Here is a 25,577-nt window from a genome sequence, read left to right on the forward strand (position 1 = left end):
AACAAAATATGATTCAAACGCTCAATTATTCCAAATAACAAAGATGGAAACCCCCTCTTTGTGGTAGTTATTTGAGTTATTTCATTTATTGTCTCTTAAAATGATTTCATTCATATGTTTTGACAGAAGTATGAGAGTACACCAAAAACACAATTATATTTTTCTATATTTATTTATTTCATGTTGCCACAGCGTGTGGAATATAATATAGGACACTAGCACACACCGGGCACCTGAAAAATTGATCTAGGTCGTTTGCGTGGTTGAATCTGGTTGGTTGGCCACATCATCAATACATAATCGGAATCAGTTAAATGTTTGATACGTTAGGGCTATCTTGAACTCACACCTGCCTTTCTAACGTCTTCAGCTAAAGTGTATAACATAATATAAATGCAAGGTAATTTTAGTAATAATGAAACTCTTGTCATGCTCTGAATGGATTGGGAAATTGACTTTTGAGCTAGGTTGTACATGTAATTGGTTGATTCTGTTTAAAACTTTTTGTTTGTTGTAGTGAATATGTGTTCAGTCTTTTAATTTAAAAGTTGCAGTCAAATCCTAGAAAAACATTGACAATTTTAAGATAAAAAAATCTAATTAACCAGGTTTTGCCACTGATCTGTAATGTGACAACTTATACATGAGGGTAGTGCCCGTTATCGTCGGGTGTCAAACAGTCATTTGCAGCTACTGTTAGCATCAAATTGGTTAAAATTTTACCATGATTCGTCAGATTAACCTTATTGTGATTTGTCAGAGCTCTGACTCTCAAATAATTACCATCATGATCATAAATGTCATTTTTGGAAAAAAATTAACGAGATTCTTCAAAATCAGTCAATGTTTTAATTGTCTAAAAGAAAGTGTACATTTTATCGTCATTACACCAAGTTACAGATACATGTAACATCATTTGGCAAGAATTTTTACCTTTATTTGCCCTAAAGGTACCCCCATCACAAACCTTACAACCCTTACACATGTAATACAAAGTGATAACTGTGGAGTTCATTCCTGAGCCTGAGAAGGAAATCGTCATTTCAATTCAAAATATTTTACAATATGAAAGGTACAGTATGTAAGCAGTTGTATTTAGTCATTTTTAAAAGACAACAGTTTTGCAAATACCTACTAGTTCGAATAAAATTTCACTATGTTAGGGCATTGGAGTAGTGGCTGATAGTGCTGACTGAGTGGGCTGGAACCCTTTGACGCTCGAAGTTCAGAGACCTAAAACTTCAACAAATAGTGTAAACCTGTGGGCATATAACTGCTAATCATTTTCATTATTAAAATATGCATAGGAAACGACTACATCTGGGGGCAAGTTCAGTTTAAGTATAAAAACATCAACATCATCAAAAATAAGGGAAATTTCACTTTTTGTCCAAGTAACCTTTTTTTAGATTTCTGTACCCAGATCAGTTTCACTGCTGTGGTTAATGTGTTTGCTGTGGGTCCATTCTTCATGCTGTCTAGAGGAGGGGTCGTAGGGGTCATGATCCCAAAATTCCTGGCTTAAAAACATGAATTTACGTGGGTGAATTAAAAAAAAAGAAATCCCAGATTCCAAAAGGGTCAATCCCAAAATCACCTGATCCCGACGTCCTGAAAAAGGTCCTGCTCCCTCTGTCTACAGATGGATACATCTATCGGACAGCATTCCTTGGTCAACCAAGTCAAGAAATGAGATGAAATATCGTCAAAATTGACACTTATTGCACATGATGACCAACTATCTGGCATTCTGAGTCCAACTGTAAGAAGAATTTCATTACTAAATGTACATGTATATCATTTATCATTTCAGTCCTCTTGACAAAATAAGGAAATGTCATTAAGTTTTGATCATGTAAAACCTTTGTCATTAAGTGCTTAATTTGTATAACATTTTATAATTTTGATTCATCTTCGAACTCATCAGTTTAAACTTTTGAAAATTATAAGTCTAGGACTTATATACTAGTGAGAAAGAACCCCATTTGAGGAACCAGTTAAAAAAAGTTGCAGGAAGAAGTGTAAAAAAAAATCAAACTCAGTTTAATAAAACTACAATGTACCAAACAATGTATTTGACAGGTTTCCATTTACACATTATCTTAAATGAGTTATGCCCCTTGGAAAAAAATAATTATATCTTAAATGGCATTGCATTTGCTCTTCAGCCTGAGATATTTATAAATTGTTTTAATGATCAAAATTAAAGTGTTTCATTTGGAAATTGATCTTGTGCCTTGTATAAATAAAATATGTGCAATGCAGGGGTCATTGGTACTTAGTTCTTTTATTATAAAGGGTAAAAAACTTGTGGATTTTTTAAATTTTATTGAAAGATTATTTAAGAGTTTTTTTATTTTTGTTGACAGGGTTATGCAGCAGATTTTAGTAACATTGATTTTGCTGATCCAGTCATCTGTGGCTGTAAACAGAGATAATTTTAAGACATGTCAACAAAGTGGTTTCTGCAAGTAAGTACAAAGAGGCACAAAAACAATACATGATAGTGTAGCTAACAAATTCAAAGACTGGTATTTATAGAAATTGTTCATCATATGCAGTGTTGTAAACAATGGTCTTACAAACCTGAATGCATAGTTCCTGTGAAAAAAAAGAAACAATTTATCCGAAAACATGCTTGAAATTCATTTTATTACTGGAAATTGTCTTTACATTTCATTCTTAGCCTAACTTAAACTTCATGTTTCAACCTCTAAAAAACTGAAATAAAATGATTCAAATTAGCTTCAGTTATAGAAGGTAAACTCAAAGAAAAAAAATTTGAAAACTGGAGTTCATTTTTACTGGCTTACCATCATGACAATGTTTACCAGCAAATTCATGCATTTAAATTGTCAAGTTATGTAACACATTAACAAGATTGTTAGATTTTACTCTGATTTCTCATGTTTGAAGCATTTTGAAACACTTGTTAAGTATTGAATTTAGAAAAAAATGTATAACATAAAATTACAATAAACATGTAATTATTTCATACAAAATTGTTGCATTTCAGCATTTGCATTTATTGATCACGAGTCAGCCCTTAACATTTTTTTAATGTAAATTCTTACTGCTGATCTCTTCTTTATCACAAAATGGATATTGTCGTTCATGAATAGAGCAACAGTGCCTGTGGAACTTCAAACTATTTACCACCCAACTTTGTTTGGAAGCTTCTTAAACTGATCTGTCATACTCAATTGCCTGAAACTGCACCTCCAGAATTAAGGGAAACATTGTGCAAGAAAAGTGTCTTTAAAATGTCATTAACTTCATATGTTTAAAAATAAAATGCGTAATTTTTCTTCTGACAGGAGGCACAGGGCAATGACCCCAGGTCAAAGTGCATATGAAGTATTAACAGAAACAGTCAATGTACAGTCGACATCAGTCAATCTACAACTACTCAATACAGTCACTAATGTCAAACTTACATTAGAATTGTCAGGTCTGGAGAGAAGTACAGCAAGAATCAAAATCAATGAAGTGGAACCAATTAAACAAAGATATGAAATTCCTATTGGAGATGTGCTGGTGGAGGAACCAAAAAGACAAGGGTTTGTTTGTTTGTTTGTTTGTTTGTTTATTTGCTGACATAAGTTACATGGTGCATTTTGTTTTTACATCTTTATTAAAAAGAAAATGTGGTATGATTACCAATGAGACATCTCTTCACAAGAGACCAAAAGACACAGAAATTAACAACTTAAGGTCTCAGTATGGTCTTCAACAATAAGCAAAGCCCATACTGCATAGTCAACTATAAAAGGCCCCAAATGACAAATGTAATACAGATAACTTGCTCTGAGGGAGATCTAAGAATTAATCAAAGTGTATTAAAAAAACATGAAAGTTAAATCTGCTTAAGTCTCTAGAAAAAAACTCCCAAAAACTGCACTAATGAATTGCACAATCCCCTGGGTAAACTGGAAGTGTCTTCTGTTATTTTTGCTTGGTTTCGCAATGTTGTAAAGAAGGCAAGAAAAGCAAGTTATTATTTTAAATATACATGTACTATCAGACTAGACTAGTAAGAAAACAAAATTCTTTTATTTTAATAACAATTATTTATACTTTTAGATTGAAAAAGTTGGAACAGACTAGTCAAAGTTTAACATTAGGAATAGAGAAAAATAAAATAGTGATTAGTTTTAAACCTTTCCGTATAGACTTTTATACAGAAGATGAACCAGTTGTCAGTATAAATGCTCAAGGTCTACTCAAATTTGAACATTATAGACATAAGCAGTAAGTATGAATGTAGGAATACAGATGTTGTAGATATTGTTCAATACGATTGAGAATGGAAATGGGGAATGTGTCAAAGAGACAACAACCGGACAAAAGAGTGGAAAACAGTACAATGCAATGTTTGAATACAGAAAAGTAAGATTTGATAATAAGTTTTCACTCTCAACTTTTGCTCACATGCGAAATGACAAAAGAAATAAAATAAAAAGTTCATGATTTGGCTCTTTTACTGATTTTCCTATTTTGACTTCACTTCACTAAGAAATGAAATGGCCAGCAAGATTAGCAATTTAAAAGATTCTTTTGCAACTTAAATCTTCATTTCCCAGGCAAGATTAGGTTATGCTTGGTTGATAGGTGTACATAAAGTACAGATATTATTGCGTGCATTTATTATTGCGATTTTGTCATTTTAGACTTAAATGCGATTTTAATTTTTACGATTTTGAGAAAAATCCTGTTTAATTCATATGTATTATTTCAAAATGCGAGTTTTAATTATTGCAGTTACAACTCTATCGCATTTATCGCAATAATAAAAACCTCGCAATAATTTCTGAATTTACAGTATTGTCAATACTTTGCATTCAACTGAAACTTTATGGTAATACTTTTTCACTATGTAGAAAGTGATGGATTACACCTTGTTTTAAAGCTAGCTTAACCTCTCACTTGTATGTTAGTCACATCAAACACAATATCGGCTCAAAGTTTCTGTGAAAGCAACCTGACAACATAGATTTACAAAAAATAGATATCTCCAACTTCTAAGACTAGTATGAGGACTGAAAGATTGCAAACAATATAATTAGATTTCATTTTGTTTGTAACTTTCCCCTTTATTTATTTATTTATTTCTCTGATAGAAGCCAAAAGGTGTAAATATTGGTATGTAATAGTTGATATTATTCCTCCACTCAGATTCTAGATGTCAGGGCTCTATTGCAATCTATCACCATGCCTGTGTGTGTACTCTTCTGTTTTCCTAAAAGTTGCCAATCAATCATTTTCGCTGAAACTTCTAAAAAAATGACTTCATATTTGGTCAACCACTTTGACAGTGTTGAATTTTTAGCACTTTTTGGATCACAGATACCTAATTCTTGTTTACATATACTTCAATTCTGAAGTTGAATGAATTGAAAGTTTTTTGTCACATTTTCCTCAGAAATAGCTGCTCAGAAAGACTTTATTTTTGGTTATTTAAATTTTTATCACACACAGGAGACATGCATATAATTTTAGCACTGCTTTGTACTAAGAAATTAACATTTGGCTTGCTTTAAGGGAGATCTAATAAGGCATGCAGGCTATTTAAAGAGCAGAGAAAGATTTCTAATGGGATTTAGCCCTATATTATCTGATGTTTTAGGGGCTGGTTAAATAAGGCAGGTTCTTCTATATTCTCATGGTTTTCCGCACCTTTCAGAGAAGCCCAGCCAGAAGAAAACGTAGAAGAAGCTAAAGAAGGAGAAGAACCAAAGGTAAATAATAAACTACATAGCAAGCTACTTGGGTTGTTCTGAATGATTTGCTGATGGTGTTTAATGCATATGCCACTTTAAGCACTATTGTCCTAGAGCATACATTTGAGTCAAGCACAGTTCTCAGCCATTTTAATTTGGTATGAAAATAGATCACTCATTTTACAACGTTTATATGGAAATCTTCAATTTGCTACAGAGGATATAAAAGTGTACCATTAAAGTATTTTAAGACACTCCATCTAAAGGTTACTCATAGTACATTTTGTTTGAGAAAAACTTGCATCATGGATATTTAATTTCATGGTTTTGACAAAGGCTGCATACATTCCTTACGAAAAATATGTAATTTGTTGAACATTAGAATTCATGGTTCGCCTGTACCCACGAAATCCATGAAAATTAGTATAAATTTAGAATCCAACGAATATTGATAAATCTACAGTAGAAGCCAATATATTTTATATTTCATGTATGTTTACAGGAAGGAGATGAAAATGCTGAAGAAAAGCCTGCTGAGGAGGAACAAAAGAAGGACGAGGAGGAGCCAGATCTATGGGAGGAAACATTTAAATCATTTACTGATTCTAAGCCACATGGTAAATATGATGTACAAATTAAAAAAATCTAATACTTACAGAACATATGAAGTTATTTAGTTCAAGACTTTGCTAATGAAGTGAGAGAACGTAAAAGGAGAAATTGCTTGTGACGTATGGTGTAAACACACACATTTGTTTCTCATATAAAACCTATAGAATAGACAGATAAATTTTAAGAATTATTAATTCACATAGATAACTAAAGAATACTGTAAATTCAAAAATTATTGCATGTATTCATTATTGTGATTTTGTCATTTTTCGACTTATTGCAATATTGACAAAAATCCTGGTCAATTCACATAGAAATGATCAAAATGTGAGTTTAAATTATTGCGATTATAACCCTATCGTATTTTTCGCCAAAAATAAAAACACTGCAATAATTTCTGAATTTACAGTACTATTACTGTGTTGTGATAACTCAAGAATTTGAATTCTATTGACAGGGCCGAGTTCAGTTGGATTAGATGTATCCTTCCCAGGGTTTGAGAATGTTTATGGTATACCAGAACATGCTGATGATTTTTCCTTAAAAACTACAAAGTAAGTTCAACTTTTTTTCTACATTAAAACTTTTTAACTATGAGATTTCACTTTATCTAGTCCCATTTCAATCGTAGAGGGAAGTCTTAATTATTTTAAAAGGTTTTCGTGAATTTAAATGCAATATGGACATGAATATCACACTTATTACAATGGTATATATAAAAGTAAAACATGTTGTTATGCATGATTGTTACTAAAAGATTTTGTTTTATGTTTTCAGAGATACAGATCCCTATAGATTATTTAATTTAGATGTGTTTGAGTATGAACTATACAATCCTATGGCTTTGTATGGAGCTGTGCCAGTAATGATGGCTCACAAGTAAGTATGAATGTAGATTTATAAAAATAAGAAGATGTGGTAAGATTGCTAATGAGAAAAATCTCCACAAGAGACCAAATGACACAGAAATTAACAACTATAGGTCACCCTACAACCTTCAACAATGAGAAAAACCCATACTGCATAGTCAGCTCTAGAAAGCCCCAAAATGACAAATATAAACAATTCAAACAAGAAAACTAACAGCCTAATTTATGTTATTAAATAATGAAGGAAAAACAAAAATAGAATACACAGCAACAAACAACAACCACTGAATTACAGGCTACTGACTTGCTTCATGAATGTGAACTTGACTTCATATGGAGTGGTTCCTGTTATGATACATCACAAGAGGGTGATTAGACCTGCTTGAGTCAAAACTCTACTATCCTATAGATATACCCTCATAGGTTGTCAAGATCCTAAAACATCACATAGTATGCCTTATATGGAGGTACATTAATTATAGTAACTCATAACTATTGCACTGATTTCATCTGAATCCTTTGTCCATTATTCTATGTGAATCTTTGGATGTTTGTGAGAAGAATGTTCTATCTTATCTGAATCATGTAGCTGCACACTACTATGGCTGATAAGAATAGTCTTATCTCTGATTCCTCAAATATCATAAGATGCAATCTTAGGACTTTTGTATCCTCTGATTTGAGGTTTATGACCTTATTGAGCTTTTGTTCACAATTTTTATTCTCTGATAGTGCTTCCGTATTTATGCATTTTAGGTATATTGATTTCAGAACTTTTTATGCAGCATAAAACAAGGAAAATTTACAACATAATCAGGTATTTCATAATGCTTTGAATCATCTGTTAATTGATTTTTGTCTATTAAGGATAATTTTGATTCATTTAATTTTGATTTAATTTTTTTTTTATATAGTGAGAAAAATACAGTAGGAATATTTTGGCATAATGCAGCAGAAACCTGGATTGACATAAAATCAAATGTAGCAGATAAGGTAAGAATATACAAGTTAGAGGTCAAGAAAGTCAGTGTGGTCCATACACAGTTGCAATAATTTCATATTTTGATAAACTGAATGCAATAAAAAAAAAATGGTTTACTGCCATATGATACATATTTTTGTCTGAAGAAATCATTAATCTGCCATCTAGGACAATGATGTTTTTTGCCTCTTATTAATTATTCTAGTCTGAAAGTTATTTTCCTTGGAAAAGCATAAATATATAACATGTATAAATCCTAAGACTTTTATTACGATTCAGAAACAGGCAGTATCAGGTACTTTTACCCTTCATAACTATTAATCATTTGTTTTTAAATAAGGAATTGTTATATTTGGTATTCAAACAATGTATGGAGAATATTCTGGCAAATTGGAAGAGTGCAAGACCTTATTAATAGTAATGAATTTCTTAAATATGCATGCCTACAAACAATATTAATAATTGCACATACTGTGTATTCGTTTATTTTCGTGGGTACCAATTTTCGTGGATAGAGGAAGAATGACATATTCGTTGATATTTAATTTCGTGGTTTTGGCAAAGTCTGCATACAAACCTATAGAAAATATGTTATTCGTTGAACATTTAATTTTGTGGTTCACCTGTACCCACGAAATCCACGAAAATTGGTATCCAACGAATAATAATGAATCCACAGTATATCACTGAACTTGTACTTTGTATCGTCTTTTTGTCATCTATTTTCCTCTGCAATCTGACATTATTAAAGTAGTTGTTCTTCAAGATTTATGTATTATTATTTTTGCAGAATTTCTTCTCCAAGGTTGCAGACTTTTTCAAGCAAGATTCTGATATTCCCCAGACAGATACACATTGGTTTTCAGAAAGTGGTGTGATTGATTTGTTTGTAATGCTGGGACCAAAACCAAAAGATGTGTTTAAACAGTATGCTGTGTTAACAGGCACCACACCTGTTCCTCCAGTAAGTTGTACCCATTATTGTATACTGTAAATTTGAAATTATTGCATGCATTTATGATTGCAACTGTTGTATGAGTTTAATGCAATATCATGAAATGCTACATACAAACAATGCTTTCAAAATTCAGAATGTGTTTTTGTTATTTTTGGGACATCTAAATACATTTTTTGCAACAATAATTACATTGTAATTTATGTCACATTTTGTTATCAGATAGCACCATGTTTCTATATAAAGTCCTGAAAAGAAAACTGACACATTTCAAGTCTTTGCTAATATTATATTATGTCACTTGCTTCAACTTCTTTAAAGCTTACTGAATCTGTATGATCATGAAGAAATCTAACATGTTCTTGTTTTATGTCAGCAGTATTTATAATTACTGCAAATTCAGAAATTATTGCAATATTTGAAGACTGGACAAAAATACAAGTTTAAATATTATTATGGCGGGAGGAACTGCATACAGATGTACATGTTATCAAAATGCAAGTTCTAACAGTGATCTGGAAGGTTTTTTTCACTATGGGCCCAGGGCCCCTCAAAAATAAATTCAATGGGCCATTTTAAAAAATAATGGGCCATGTTGTCAAATGAGTGGGCCATTCGAATTGACTTCTGTAAAAAAAATAAAAAGAATCATTATTTTCTCATGTTTTGGAAAAGAGGTGTTGGTACAAGTTTACCTTCATGATTTTAAATAATATTGTTCCTGTGATTCTGTAATTTCAATGAATATAAAATAACTTCTTCCAAAACGGACAATATTAAAGATAAACCTTTATTTACAATGTTTAAACTGTTACTGTTGCCTTGGCTTGTTCATGTTCATGTTTTTTTTAACATTAAATTTGGGTCTTCGTCGATACCATACTCATTCCAGACGTTCCGTATTAGACGACATTTCAGGAACGTCCTCTGTACTTCTTGTATTATTATTATTACTTTATCAAGATGACATGAATAACAGTAGAGAGTACCATTAATTGATAGAACAAAACAATAATTCGCTGAAGTCATGTTTACAAAATGTCAAAACGAGCCAAAGACCAAAAAAAGACAAGGACAGTTAAGCGCCTTTTATGGAGACAAAAACTATATTTATAAAAAGGCTTCAGGGGTTTTCAATCGTAATAATAGCAAGCTAAACTAAATTAAAAGATTATTATTAAAGTTAAATCTCGTCTGTAATAGCCATTTCACAAATGTAAAGTTGTTTATAAAAAATTATGTCATGAATGATGGTTAATTACGTTTTTTGGGTTATCAGTTAAACCGCATGGTTCTATTATTACCATAGGAAAACACCGAGACGTTAAACCGCATGGTTCTATTACCATAGGAAAACACCAAAGACGTCCTAAAAATATATAGGTGCTCCTATGTTTGGAGGAACAATATACAGTTGTGTAAACACACATGGCGGCACGGAACACGATCGGAAATCTATTTGACGATATCTAAACGTTTCGAAACGATGTGGAAAAAAACATGCGCCATGTGGGCGCTTACATTTGTCACTCTATGCGCCATTTCTGGTGAATATGCGCTATAGGCGCAGGGCGCACGTCCTTCCCGATCACTGTTCTAAGTATTACCATACTCATTCGGTCACATTTATGAAAAAAATGCAATAATTTATAATTTATGTTACAAAATAGAACTCTCTGACATATTCCCAATTTTCATTCTCAATTCTCAATACAAATTTGTTTTCATTTATTTCAGTTGTTTTCAATAGCATATCATCAGTGTAGATGGAATTACAATGACCAAGATGATGTTAGAAAGTAAGACTTGCTCTAGACAGCTTAAAAATTTCAATGAAAAAGTTTTTGTTATCCACAAATTTTCTTCCTTAATTAGCCAATGTTAAAGGGTTTTGGCATTTAACCAATATAAAATAAATTTATATAAATAGCGGCCATTTTCTATTCAGTTGCAAGGATACTGTTTTCTTTCCTTTGTCTTTTGTATATAGTGAAAATTAACAATAGTTTATACCTTTTGATTCAAATAATATGTCTATGCAACTATATGTCAATTCCTGATTTCATGATTTACATTGGAATATAAAGTAGGCGCCAAGCAATTATTCTTAAGATGACAATCTGTGTATATTTGCAGTGTTGATGCCAATATGGACAAATTTGACATTCCATTTGATGTGATTTGGTTAGATATAGAACATACTGATGGTAAAAGGTAAGTTGTAACTTTAATGTAGAGTATCATTATTGTCAATTCCATGTTATTTGTTGGATACCAATTTAATGGAATTTTGTGGAAATAGTTGAACCATTTAAATTTTCACAGAAGTATATATTTTTGTTAAGGCTTTTTCAGAAAAAAATATATTGTGGTATAATTTAAATAAAATCCAATTCCATGTTTGCTTTTAAAAATATATAATAATAAGATTGAGAATGGAAATTGGGAATGTGTTAAAGAGACAACAACCTGACCGTAGAAAAAAACAACAGCAGAAGGTCACCAACAGGTCTTCAATGTAGCGAGAAATTCCCGCACTCTGAGGTGTCCTTCAGCTGGCCCTAAACAAATATATACTAGTTCATTCTAAGTATTCTTTTCATTTTCAACCAAATGCATCAGTAATTTGAACTTTTTTCATGTTTATATTGCAGATATTTTACATGGGATGGAAATAAGTTTTCACACTCAGTTGACATGATAAATAATGTAGCCTCTAAGGGTCGTAAAATGGTGACAATTGTTGATCCACATTTAAAGAAAGATGATAATTATAAGGTGTATGCTGATGCAAAAAGTAAAGATTTATTGGTCAAAAATAAAGATGGCAATGAATATGATGGATGGTGTTGGCCAGGATCCTCAGCATGGCCAGATTTTACTGACCCAGAGGTCAGAAAATGGTGGGAATCGAAGTTCTTGCTGTCAGAATATGAAGGTAGCACTAATGACCTACACACATGGAATGACATGAATGAACCATCTGTATTTAATGGTCCAGAAATCAGTTTTCATAGAGATGCCAAACATCACCATGGATGGGAGAATAGAGATGTACACAATATATACGGTCATTTAGTGGTAAGTAGTTGTAATTTATTCATTTTTAGCTCACCTGGCCCAAAGGGCCAAGTGAGCTTTTCTCATCACTTTGCGTCCGGCGTCCGTCGTCCGGCGTTAGCTTTTACAAAAATCTTCTCCTCTGAAACTACTGGGCCAAATCAAACCAAACTTGGCCACAATCATGATTGGGGTATCTTGTTTAAAAAATGTGTGGCGTGACCCGGTCAACCAACCAAGATGGCCGCCACGGATAAAAATAGAACATAGGGGTAAAATGCAGTTTTTGGCTTATAACTCAAAAACCAAAGCATTTAGAGCAAATCTGACATGGGGTAAAAATGTTTATCAGGTCAAGATCTATCTGCCCTGAAATTTTCAGATGAATCGGTCAATCGGTTGTTGGGTTGCTGCCCCTGAATTGGTAATTTTGAAGAAATTTTGCTGTTTTTATACGACCGCAAATTTTGAAAAAAATTTCGTCGTATATTGCTATCACGTTGGCGTCGTCGTCGTCGTCGTCGTCGTCGTCGTCGTCGTCGTCCGAATACTTTTAGTTTTCGCACTCTAACTTTAGTAAAAGTGAATAGAAATCTATGAAATTTTAACACAAGGTTTATGACCATAAAAGGAAGGCTGGTATTGATTTTGGGAGTTTTGGTCCCAACATTTTAGGAATTAGGGGCCAAAAAGGGCCCAAATAAGCATTTTCTTGGTTTTCGCACTATAACTTTAGTTTAAGTTAATAGAAATCTATGAAATTTTGACACAAGGTTGATGACCACAAAAGAAAGGTTGGGATTGATTTTGGGAGTTTTGGTTTTAACAGTTTTGGAATTAGGGGCCAAAAAAGGGCCCAAATAAGCATTATTCTGGGTTTTCGCACAATAACTTTAGTTTAAGTAAATAGAAATCAATGAAACTTAAACATAATGTTTATGACCACAAAAGAAAGATTGGTATTGATTTTGGGAGTTTAGGTCCCAACAGTTTAGGAATTAGGGGCCAAAAAGGGACCCAAATAAGCATTTTTCTTGGTTTTCGCACCATAACGTTAGTATAAGTAAATAGAAATCTATGAAATTTAAACACAAGGTTAATGATCATAAAAGGAAAGTTGGTATTGATTTTGGGAGTTTTGGTCCCAACAGTTTAGGAAAAAGGGGCCCAAAGGGTCCAAAATTAAACTTTGTTTGATTTCTTCAAAATTGAATAATTGGGGTTCTTTGATATGCCGAATCTAACTGTGTATGTAGATTCTTAACTTTTGGTCCCGTTTTCAAATTGGTCTACATTAAGGTCCAAAGGGTCCAAAATTAAACTTAGTTTGATTTTAACAAAAAATGAATCCTTGGGGTTCTTTGATATGCTGAATCTAAAAATGAACTTAGATTTTTTATTATTGGCCCAGTTTTCAAGTTGGCCCAAATCGGGGTCCAAAATTAAACTTTTTTGATTTCATCAAAAATTGAATAAATGGGGTTCTTTGATATGCCAAATCTAACTGTGTATGTAGATTCTTCATTTTTGGTCCCGTTTTCAAATTGGCCTACATTAAGGTCCAAAGAGTCCAAAATTAAACTAAGTTTGATTTAAAAAAAAATTAAATTCTTGGGCCTCTTTGATATGCTAAATCTAAACATGTACTTAGATTTTTGATTATGGGCCCAGTTTTCAAGTTGGTCCAAATCAGGATCTAAAATTATTATATTAAGTATTGTGGAATAGCAAGTATTTTCAATTGCACAGTATTGTGCAATGGCAAGAAATATCTAATTTCACAATATTGTGAAATAGCATTTTTTTTTTTAATTAAGAGTTATCTTTCTTTGTCCAAAATAGTAAGCAAGAAATATCTTATTGCAAGAATTTTTTTTAATTGGAGTTATCTTCCTTTGTCCAGAATCAACTTAAATCTTTGTTATATACAATATACAATGTATATTCACTTTTTACTACCCACTGATTAATTTAAATAATCTTTACCATTCAGTGATAACAAGCAGTTTTTTACATTTTATTTACAGTTTATTTTATGATGTATTTAAATGAGTAGTTATTGTTGCAAACTCCAGTAGTTATTGTTGCAAACTCCATTAGAATATTTTAATTGAGATTAGTTTTGGAATAAGGGAAAGGGGGATGTGATTAAAAAATTGGGTCCAATTTTTCTCATTTGAAATTTCATAAATAAAAAGAAAATTTCTTCAAACAATATTTTGAGAGGATTAATATTGAACAGCATAGTGAATTGCTCTAAGAGAAAACAAAAATTTTAAGTTCATTAGAACACATTCATTCTGTGTCAGAAACCTATGCTGTGTCAACTATTTAATCACAATCCAAATTTAGAGCTGAATCCAGCTTGAATGTTGTGTCCATACTTGCCCCAACCGTTCAGGGTTCAACCTCTGCGGTCGTATAAAGCTACGCCCTGCGAAGCATCTGGTTGGTTATTATCTTGAATATTATTATAGTTAGAGATAAATTGTAAACAGCAATAATGTTCAGCAAAGTAAGATCTACAAATAAGTCAACATGACCAAAATGGTCAGTTGACCCCTTTAGGAGTTATTGCCCTTTATAGTTTTTAACCATTTTTCGTTAATTAAAGTAATCTTTTACAAAAATCTTCTCCTCTGAAACTACTGGGCCAAATTAATCCAAACTTGGCCACAATCATCTTTGGGGTATCTAGTTTAAAAAATGTGTGGCGTGACCTTGTCAACCAACCAAGATGGCCGCCACAGCTAAAAATAGAACATAGGGGTAAAATGCAGTTTTTGGCTTATAACTCAAAAACCAAAGCATTTTGAGGAAATCTGACATGGGATAAAAATGTTTATCAGGTCAAGATCTATCTGCCCTGAAATTTTCAGATGAATCGGTCAATCGGTTGTTGGGTTGCTGCCCCTGAATTGGTAATTTTGAGGAAATTTTGCTGTTTTTGGTTATTATCTTGAATATTATTATAGATAGAGATAAATTGTAAACAGCAATAATGTTCAGCAAAGTAAGATCTACAAATAAGTCAACATGACCAAAATGGTCAGTTGACCCCTTTAGGAGTTATTGCCCTTTATAGTCAATCTTTAACCATTTTTCATAAATCTTAAGTAATCTTTTACAAAATCTCCACTGAAACTACTAGGCCACAATCATCTTTGGGGTATCTAGTTTTTTAAGCAGTTTTTTGCTTATAACTATGAAACCAAAGCATCTAGAGCAAATCTGACAAGAAGTTAAATTGTTAATCAAGTCAATATCTATCTGCCCTGAATTTTTCAGATGAATTGGACAACTGGTTGTTGGGTTGCTGCCCTCCAATTGGTAATTTTTAAAGAAATTTTGCCGTTTTTGGTTATCTTGAATACTATTATAGATAGCGATAAACTGTAAACAGCAATAATGTTCAGCAAAGTAAGATCTACAAATAAGTCAACATGACCTAAATGGTCAATTGACCCCTTAAGGAGTTATTTCCCTTTAAGGTCAATTTTTAACAATTTTCATTAATTTGGTAAATTTATGTAAATTTTTACCAAATATAGTTCTCTGTTACTAATGGGCAAAGTTCATGATAGATATAATTGTAAGAAGCAAAATCGTTCAGTAAAGTAAGAACTTCAAACACATCACCATCACCAAAATACAATTTTGTCATGAATCCATTTGTGTCCTTTGTTTAATATGCACATAGACCAAGGTGAGCGACACAGGCTCTTTAGAGCCTCTAGTTGTAATGTACTGTTTTATATGTGTGGATGTTTGCACTAACAAAACAAATAGTACCTTTACTACTGGTATGTAAAAACACAACATAATGTTTTGACACCATTCAAATATTATCGCCTAAAACATTATCACCTACAAACCTGGAAAACTACAGAGAAAATTTACAAGTTTACAAAACCAAAAAAATTATAATAAATGAAATGAAATTGATAAAGAATCAATGGTGAAGAGTACTTTTCTATGGGAAATATCATAGTAAGTCAGAAAATTGTCAAACCAGTTTCCCTACTGAGAAATTATGATAATAATTAAAACTTAGGTAAGTACCTGTCTTGTGTAATGTTTATGAATACCTGACTTTTTGTGTTCTGTACAACAATTTTTTATATACATATTTGATAGTGTTCCATGATTTAAACAGAAATTTTTTTAAATTACACTAATACTTACACAAATATATCTGTTTTCTTTTTTTCAGCAACAAGCAACAGCAGATGGATTGATATTAAGATCTGATCACAAAGAGAGACCTTTTGTTTTAACTAGATCTTTCTTTGCTGGTTCACAGAGAAATGGTAAGAATATTGCCATTAGAGAAATATTATTAGAATAAATAAAGTTATAACAGAAGAAACCTTGAATAAGTTGTAACAATGTAATTCTGTTAGCACAATATTATCAAGTTGTATATTGTGTTGATTGGAACATTTTCCCTTCTAAGCAGTTGATTGAAATCCTACATTATTTTTATGCCCCACCTACGATAGTAGAGGGGCATTATGTTTTCTGGTCTGTTCGTCCGTTCGTTTGTCCATTCGTCCGTCTGTCCCGCTTCAGGTTAAAGTTTTTGGTCAAGGTAGTTTTTGATGAAGTTGAACACCAATCGACTTCAAACTTGGTACACATGTTCCCTATGATATGATCTTTCTATTTTTAATGCCAAATTAGAGATTTTACCCCAATTTCAAGGTCCACTGAACATAGAAAATGATAGTGCGATTGGGGCATTTGTGTACTGAGGACACATTCTTGTTCAAAATCAATCTAACCTCCTCAATCAGTTGAAGGATATTGATGAAAATTTACACAGTGGTAGATCACTACCTGAGGATGTGCATGAAGGAATATAATTCTCAACCATATCAACATATAACAAATACTGTATGTTTTATTCGGGTTTTTTTTTCGTTCATTTTTTAATGGACAATGGACAAAAATTTGGGATTATTTGTAGTATTTTCAAGAAATATAGCATACAGATATTGCTATCAAAAGTTAAAACGTGAGTTTTTATTTTTGCAAAACTTATCCTATAGCAAGTTAGCATTAAAAAAAAATCATTAGAAATATTTCTGAATTTACAGTAATATTCCTATTGAGTGACCATAAGTGAACATGGTGTTTTGTTTTTTCAGGTGCTGTATGGACAGGAGACAATATAGGAGAATGGAGCCATCTCAAGGTGTCCAATCCTATGTTGTTATCATTAAATCTTGTTGGTATTACTTTTGCTGGAGCTGATGTGGGTGGCTTCTTCAAAAATCCTGATCCTGAGTTACTAACAAGATGGTGGCAAGTAAGTAGCTTGTAAACATACTTATAAAGAATAATTTGTTGCACACTCATCAACATGTCATAGAATTCTCTACTGCAACCGCCTTTGTTCTTTTAGCTTGAAAGTTATCCTCCTTTGCACATACATGTAGTTCTTTATATTAATGGCATAACTAATTTTTGCAACTTATTTATTTACTTTCATGCATAGGAAAATAATGCAAATATATATCAAACTTGGATCTATCCTTATATGAATTCACAAAAAGTTACAGAATTGCAAAAACGTATTTCTAAGAAGTTGGTTAAAAATAAATAAAATCAAGGAATAAGTATTTGGGAAATAGTGTTGTTCGCAGTATGACACGTAATAGTTGTAAGTTTGTTAATAAATGAAATTAAAACTTTATAAATTTCTCTGTGCATCCAAAGACTTTTTCTGGAATTTGCTTTATCAGGAACACTTTAAACTTCCTATCATTTCATGATAATGAACTTCTTTCAGGAATTAATGCAACTTAACTTAAAATCATGTATACCTTTAGGGTTTATGAATCATTTAAAATCTTTAAACAAATATGAACTTCACAGTATACCATTGACTTTTGCAGGCAGGTGCATTCCAGCCATTCTTCAGATCTCATGCTCATATTGATACAAAACGAAGAGAACCATACTTATTACCAGATAATAACATGAAGATTGTCAGGAATGCCATCAGAGCAAGATATACATTCTTACCCTACTGGTATACAGTTTTCTATAATACTTATAAAAATGGGGGACCAGTCATGCAGCCACTGTGGGCAGAATATCCAGAAGATAAATTAACATTTAAAATGGATGATCAATTTTTAATAGGTAAGTTGTTGCTTAGGTAAAAGAAAAAAGTACCTTTTAACTTTATTTTCAAATCAAGAAGACTTTTTTGTTGGTTTTGTGACAGGTAGTTTTAAAAAAAGTCAATTCTCCTGTCTCATCAAAAACATAACAAATGAAGCTGATAATATCTTTCGTATGGCTCATTGTTTCCTTATATATGATTGTAAAAGTATTTCATGGAGAGGTGACTATTTTTCTGTTTGTGAAAAAGTTCCAGGTTTCTGAAGATATAGTTGAAAAACTGCTAGTGGTTTAAATGTCAGCAAATTTTGTAAGATGATTATTTTCATTTTATATATTAAACAAGAAAATCACAAACCTTTAAATAGAGTGTTCTTTTTTTTCTTACGTTTTACTAAATGCATTATTATATTTAAGGTCCATCATTACTGGTTAAACCAATTACAGAACAAGGGGGTACTGGTACCAATGTATATTTCCCAGGAGCTAATGATGTGAGTAGCCTATATTTAATCAATTCAATGAAATGATTGGTGACCAGTCTGACATGATTGCTTTCTAATCCAAATAACTGTTCTTAAATAATGAATAACTTCCCTTTGCACCTAAAATATAATGACATGTCAGTGATAGTTTTAGCTGTAATTTGTTTTTATGGTTTTTGAAAGATCATGTTTATGTTATATTATGGAAAAATAAATGTTGTTTTTGAATGAACAATATTCTCTTCACACATTAAATTAAATTAAAAACAGTTATCTTTAGAGGCACTAACAGAAAAAAGTTTGTTCAAATTGTTTTATGTTAACTGTAAATTATTGTTATAATGAATCTGAATAATAGTTACTGTAAATTCAGAAATTATTGCGTGATTTTATTATTGCGATTTTGTCATTTTACACTTGAATGTGATTTTTATTTTTACGATTTTGAGAAAAGTCACGCTTAATTCAGTTAAAATATTACAAAATGCGAGTTTTAATTATTGCGTTTACAACTCAGTCGCATTATTCGCAATAATAAAAACCTCGCAATAATTTCTGAATTTACAGTACCTGAATTTCACTAAATAAATTTAATTTATTAACAATTTTTTTAGGTTTGGTATGATATTTTGACAGCAGAGAAATATTTGGGAGGAAAGTCTATTTATGTAAATGCACCTTTAGAAAAAATACCAGTATTCCAGAGAGGAGGTTCTGTCATACCAAGAAAAATGAGAGTGAGACGGTCGTCTGGGCTGATGCATGATGATCCAATCACATTGTTTATTTGTCTTGATAGACAGGTAATAATATAACACCTTATAGATCACAAAATAAAAGAATTCAGAGAACATTTTGCTAACATACTACAACCAATTCTGTTTTCTAGAGTTTAAAATTTTGTTCATATATTTTATAATCTGTTTGACATTATATTCCCATTTCAAATTAGATTTAATGAAAAAAAATGACTTCGACTTAGTAGGAGTTAGTTTTACTGGTAGAAAAGATTTAGACACATAGTAGTGTAAATATTAGATATATTCCTGTAACATTGAATTATGTTCTTTGTTAGATGATAAATATCTATTACATTGTATTTCGAACCAAATAATTGAATGGATGAATACTAAACTACAGTTTATTTTTTTCACAGGGTAAAGCTAGTGGTGATATGTATGCAGATGATTATCACACATTCCAATATCAAAAGGGAAAATATTTACATCGACAATTTACATTTTCTAATAATAAGTTAACTAATAGGTAAGATTTATTGTCATTTCTGTGGATTTATCTATTTTCTTGGTACCAATTTATGTGGATGAAGGCAAATTGTGTATTTTTCGTGGATATTTAATTTCATGGTTTTGCCAATGTTGGCATAAAGGCATACAAGCCTATAGAAAACATCAAACAAAAACACAGACATGACGTGGCAGGGTTTATAACCATTGCTCATCCCTAAAAACAATAACAACCACTGAGTACAGATCTGAGAGCACTCAAGGTTAGTTCTAAGCCAAAAATCATGTATCTTCGAGACTAAAATATCAATTAGTTCACATCCAACATTAAATGGATTTAGTGTAAAGACATCATTGCTATCCCGTACAACTATTTTACATATATTCCAACTTAGCCAAACCTGTATATAAAGGTCACACTTGGAACCTGGAAAAATTGACCTTTGAATTGCGGTTCAAAATGCAACCTATGGCGGTATAAAGAGGGTGACTTTTCCAAGACTGGTTTGCTCTCAATAAAGCAGGTTTTACTGTATGTTATATTCATCCTAAATTTCAGAGGATTTTATCTGTGTTCTTTTATATTTTTAGCAATGCAGATAAAAATGGTGTTTTTGAAACAAAAGAATGGATAGAGAGAATATTAATTTTAGGAGTTCTTAAAAAGCCAAACGGTGTTGCAATTAAAATAGGTTTGTATTACATTATACATGTATTGTAAAGATAGTTTAAAGGTTATATTTGATATGTGTGCAGTAAATTAAGGTTATAATGGTTTGTGACCTGGTAAAAAGAGGTTTCTAAAATCCGGTTTGCATTTTAAAAGTTAGTCATGGTTGTTTCTTTAACATTTTTATTCAAAGATATTGTTTAGATTAAATTGAATGTAAGCTACATTTTTGAAGCTTACTCTGTCACCTGTAATTTTTCACATTTTCCTGTTACCTTTAGGGATATTATATACTGCCAAAACATTACGTAATAATTGTAAAATAAAAAAAGATATTGCAAGTTGTAATGAACTTATAGAAATTACATGTACATACAAAATTAGGAGGTGAGCAGTTTATTACTTCTTTATCACTATTTTAGGATTTTTATGCCCAACCTACTATAGTAGAGGGTCATTATGTTTTCTGGTCTGTGTGTCCGTACGTCCGTCTGTTCGCCCGTCTGTCCCGCTTCAGGTTAAAATTTTTGGTCAAGGTAGTTTTTGATGAAGTTGAAGTCCAATCAACTTCAAACTTAGTACACATGTTCCCTATGATATGATCTTTCTAATTTTAATGCCAAAGTAGAGTTTTTACCCCAATGTCACGGTCCACTGAACATAGAAAATTATAGTGCAAGTGGTGCATTCGTGTACTGAGGACACATTCTTGTTTCCTTTGATCTTGCTGACTGATAATATCTTTTCTAGCGGAGACTAGTTATATGAAAGATTATCACTAGAAACTAAGGGGGCACATGGCATTGTCATTGAAATTGACAACGCCGTCATAGGTAAAATAGCGATAAACAGATTATCTTTGGTCATCTCAACTCGATTGCTTTTCTCACTTTCGCTGTATCTGCTCAAGCGAGAAAGTCAATTTGGTTGAAATGATCAACGATAACCTATAAATATCAAAACATTTACAATTATACCACATCTCCTTATTATTGTAGTGAATCTTTGTAAATAAGTTAAAATTGTCTTCTGTTATCTAAATTCAAAGTCCAATTATATCTAACATCAAATTCCTTTTTGAAAACTTTTTTGTATATGACTTAATATGTCCAAACCCTGTTTAAAGTAATATATTTTGACAAGTTTACGTTTGTATATTTCAGGAAATCAACAACAACAATTAGCTTTTGGATATGATCCTAATACATCACTTTTAGCAATTAAGAAACCAGGAACTAAATTGCAGGAAGATTTTGTCATCACACTTCTGTAATTAATGCTATAAATAGGATCTACTTACCATAACAATCAGTCATGTGATTATTGTGTTACTAAAAATATAGATGATGTAATATGGGTGTTAATGTGATCTCTAGATGAATAAGTGGTTGTATGTGTAAAGAATGATTGTTGTGGATGGTCTGGTGTGAAAGTTTTGATAGTGCTTAGTATACTGTATAACATGTTATAGGGTCACATTCTTACTTAATTACTGAAGTAAAATATTTGGGAGTTTTTCTTAAAAATATAACAGTATTATCACACATTGATTGGTTTGGACTTATCAAGCTGGTGTTAGATGGATTGTCTTTATAAGCTTGAAATAGTTTGATGGGAGGGAGGGGGGGGGGATAATCTGAATGTAATATCTAGGTTGTCAAGTCATATGCTTAAAGCAGAAGTTCAGGTGGATAATCTAGACATAAACTTTATAATCATGTAATTCCGATAGCAAATAAATGTCTCTACATGTTTTTTTCCACCTTTTTCTGTATTTTTATATACGTAATTTTTGTTCTTTGAATGTAGCATAAATACATTCCAATTCTGTTAATTTACAATTATGAAACATGGCCAGTTAAGCAATTTTCATAATCATTTATTTATAAATGTGTTGGGTACTTAATAACTAAATTCCCAATGTGCAATTTTTACGAAATATTCCATGATAAGGAAAATATTTCAAGATTTACATTCAAAATTGATTATTACGAGGAAGAATGAAAATATATCAAGTTCCATACCTCAAGATGCTTGTATATGAGGTTCAATAGTGCTAGAATGTAGTGTATATATGTTGGTGTTAGAAGGGGAGAAAAATTATCGGTGATTCTTGATGCATGTTTACAAATCAAAGTTTTTTTCTACAACTTCATCATATTTTATCATTGGTGCAATTGCTAGTCAGTTTCAAAGGTTATTTTAAAATTACATGTTTAAATACATGAGAGAACGCATCAATAGTGACAGAAAATTTTCAATTTTGCATTAATGAATATTTTTTTTCAGTTTGTGATTTATTGTGCAGGATTTTGAATATAAATTTGATATATTAAAAGTTATGTTGTTAATGATTTATAATTAGTTTGTATTCAATATATAGTGGGTTATTTAAATGGACAAAACATATTGCACTTAAACACATATAAATGTGCAAATTAACAAGTATTTAAGGGTAAGAATTTTGAAAATGTAAATTTGGGATTAAATGCATTGTTTAAGAATGTGACAGTGTGGACTTTACAATGTTAAAAAACATACATTTTACTTTCTGTATGTAATTTCTACCACATGTGATATTTTTCTTATGATTTGTATATTCACTCATTAATTTGCTAAAATGCACTTCAATTCTAATAATTTCACCTTATGCATCGTGTCATTCCATTAACTTGATGTTCTTTCTTTATTCATTATTGTGCATTTTGTATTTCACTATGTAAGGGACCGGGAAATGAATACACACATTTGTTCACTTGGCCCAAAGGTCATGTTTAACTACTGCCATCACTATGTGTATGTATGTTCATTGTCTTTAATGTTTTCCAATTATGTTGCTCAGCTAATTAAAAATAGCAGTGGTGGATCCAGAAATTTTCATAGATAGGGGGCCACTGACTACCTAAGATCATCCTTTGATGATTCCCTATATAATCAAACAATTTTTTCCTAGAAAAAGGGGGCCCGGGCCCCCTCACTTAATGCACCTCTAAATAGATTACCTGAATCATTCTCAGGATGCCCACTATTCAAAGTATGTCTGCTGACATACCTATAACCTAATGACCCAATTACTTACGACCTTTGGACGTGATTGAAAATGACTGCCTGCATCTTCATTGTCTGTCGTCAAAGTTGATATTTTAATGTTTAAAAATTAATGATCTACTGATTTTGATTTTTATACCAGAAACATTTATATCACTTTTGCCCTGATTTACCCTGTGTCATGTTGGAAATTTCATGAAAATGACATAAGTTTTGCTCATTGTTCTAATAACCATGGTTACACAAGGAATTGGAAATCCTTGCCCCATGTATTTTTAGTCCCCTACTGACGAAGTCGAAGGGTTCTTAAGGTTTGCAATCTGTCAGTTTGTCTAGCAAATCAGTTTTCCAGACTTTTTTGTTAGATCTTGTTTTAAATAATGATTAATATTGGTAACTGTTTGCAGTTTAATACAAATTATACATAAATATGTATGCATTGATCACAAGGTATTGAAAAGCTTATTTAGATCAAGATCACCATTTAGATAATGCAGCTAGTTGGCAATGCAGGCTTTGTGGGCATATATACCATGATTTATACCTCCAAACAAAAGTGAAATTTTTTATCCAAGAATATTCAATATACTTTATTACAGAATTTCCAATTCTAAAAGTACATGAAACACATATGTTTGTCATAACTTATTTGATGCAACTGAAAACATTTTATACAATTATGAATCAATTAGAATTTCATGTTTTAATTTAAGGGAAGAAAATGATCCATTATTGAAATATATTAAATACAGTCAAACAGATGCATACCTTAGTTTTATGTTTTGCCTTAAAGTGTCTTTTACGTTATGCAAAATTGTGTTATTACATTTGTTTTCCATTTAGAAATTCAGTAGTATTGTCATTTAAAAAATCTATTAAAGCAAAAGTCCTGTTATTTTTTCTATTTTTCAATTTTTAACTTAAATTTTAAGTGAAGTATACATTTTGTAGATTCAAACATTTGTTATTTAGTAAAGTCTTCAGGAGGAATGAATGCACTGTAAAAGTTAAATTTATTTGTTCAGTTATATGGATATTTTGTATGGAAAATAATGAAGACAATTAAAGTTTCTATTCTGTAAATTTTGTGTTGTTGTCAAACTTATTTTTGTCACTCTTCAACACTATTTAAAGGGGTACTAGCTACGAGATAGTTAAATCAATAATGAAAGTGAAATAGTGAAATAATAATTCGCTTTTAGCAGCCAAAATAGTTCAATTTTGTCAAATTAAGCGAAGAAACGTTGATATTTTCTAATTCACTTGCAAGTGAATCAGTCGACCTCATTAAATCCGTATTCATGTGAACTTAAGTTTAACCCCTAGCTAGAGATTGACAACGCATGCATTGTACGTGTACTGGTTATTTTTAAAGAAAACGAATGTCAACAATGAAAGTGAAACTACGGTAAACCATTTGATTACTTATTCGATCCATATAAAATCATTCTTGTATGGTTAAAAACAATGAGAAACATATATGTTGAATCTATAAAATAAAATCAAACAGACCTATAAAAATCCAATTGCACGTGTTGGTTTAATCTATTCATATCTTTATTTATGTTAACATCGCTTATATGGTCATCTGAGGTCAAATCGATAGTTAATTAGATGGCGTCTGGACTAAAATTCACACGAAACGAACCTACATATTATCTACCCTATGCTCTATAAACTGTTTCTTTTGGACTTTTGGTAGTTTGGATAAATGTTTGACATTGTTATAAATCAAATATGAGAATTTGAGTCGAATCGGTGACCATGAATTTGACAGCTAGTGCCCCTTTAAGGAAG

General features: G+C 31.5%; 1 protein-coding gene across 3 annotated transcripts; it reads left to right on the top strand.

Annotated features, from left to right (window-relative positions):
- Positions 1 to 8: 8 nt before the first annotated feature.
- Positions 9 to 24,863, top strand: LOC134711315 (neutral alpha-glucosidase AB-like). 3 transcript variants are annotated; one of them, XM_063571847.1, is made up of 21 exons: positions 9 to 63; positions 2,370 to 2,471; positions 3,318 to 3,560; positions 4,084 to 4,251; positions 5,627 to 5,738; positions 6,223 to 6,337; positions 6,790 to 6,886; positions 7,110 to 7,211; positions 8,116 to 8,194; positions 8,974 to 9,147; positions 10,876 to 10,937; positions 11,275 to 11,352; positions 11,793 to 12,219; positions 16,412 to 16,508; positions 17,349 to 17,509; positions 18,099 to 18,348; positions 18,748 to 18,824; positions 19,430 to 19,618; positions 19,972 to 20,081; positions 20,654 to 20,754; positions 21,896 to 24,863. In XM_063571847.1, exons 1-21 carry the CDS (start codon positions 44 to 46, stop codon positions 22,003 to 22,005), a joined length of 2,874 nt encoding a protein of 957 aa, XP_063427917.1. In that variant the 5' UTR covers positions 9 to 43; the 3' UTR covers positions 22,006 to 24,863. The 3 variants fall into 3 exon arrangements, with proteins under 3 accessions (XP_063427917.1, XP_063427920.1, XP_063427918.1); XM_063571850.1 differs by having other exon boundaries at positions 5,684 to 5,738; XM_063571848.1 differs by lacking the exon at positions 9 to 63 and adding an exon at positions 190 to 400.
- The last annotated feature ends 714 nt before the right edge of the window (positions 24,864 to 25,577 follow it).

Source organism: Mytilus trossulus, chromosome 3 (assembly GCF_036588685.1).
Source record: "Mytilus trossulus isolate FHL-02 chromosome 3, PNRI_Mtr1.1.1.hap1, whole genome shotgun sequence".
In the NCBI taxonomy this organism is placed as follows: Eukaryota; Metazoa; Mollusca; class Bivalvia; order Mytilida; family Mytilidae; genus Mytilus; species Mytilus trossulus.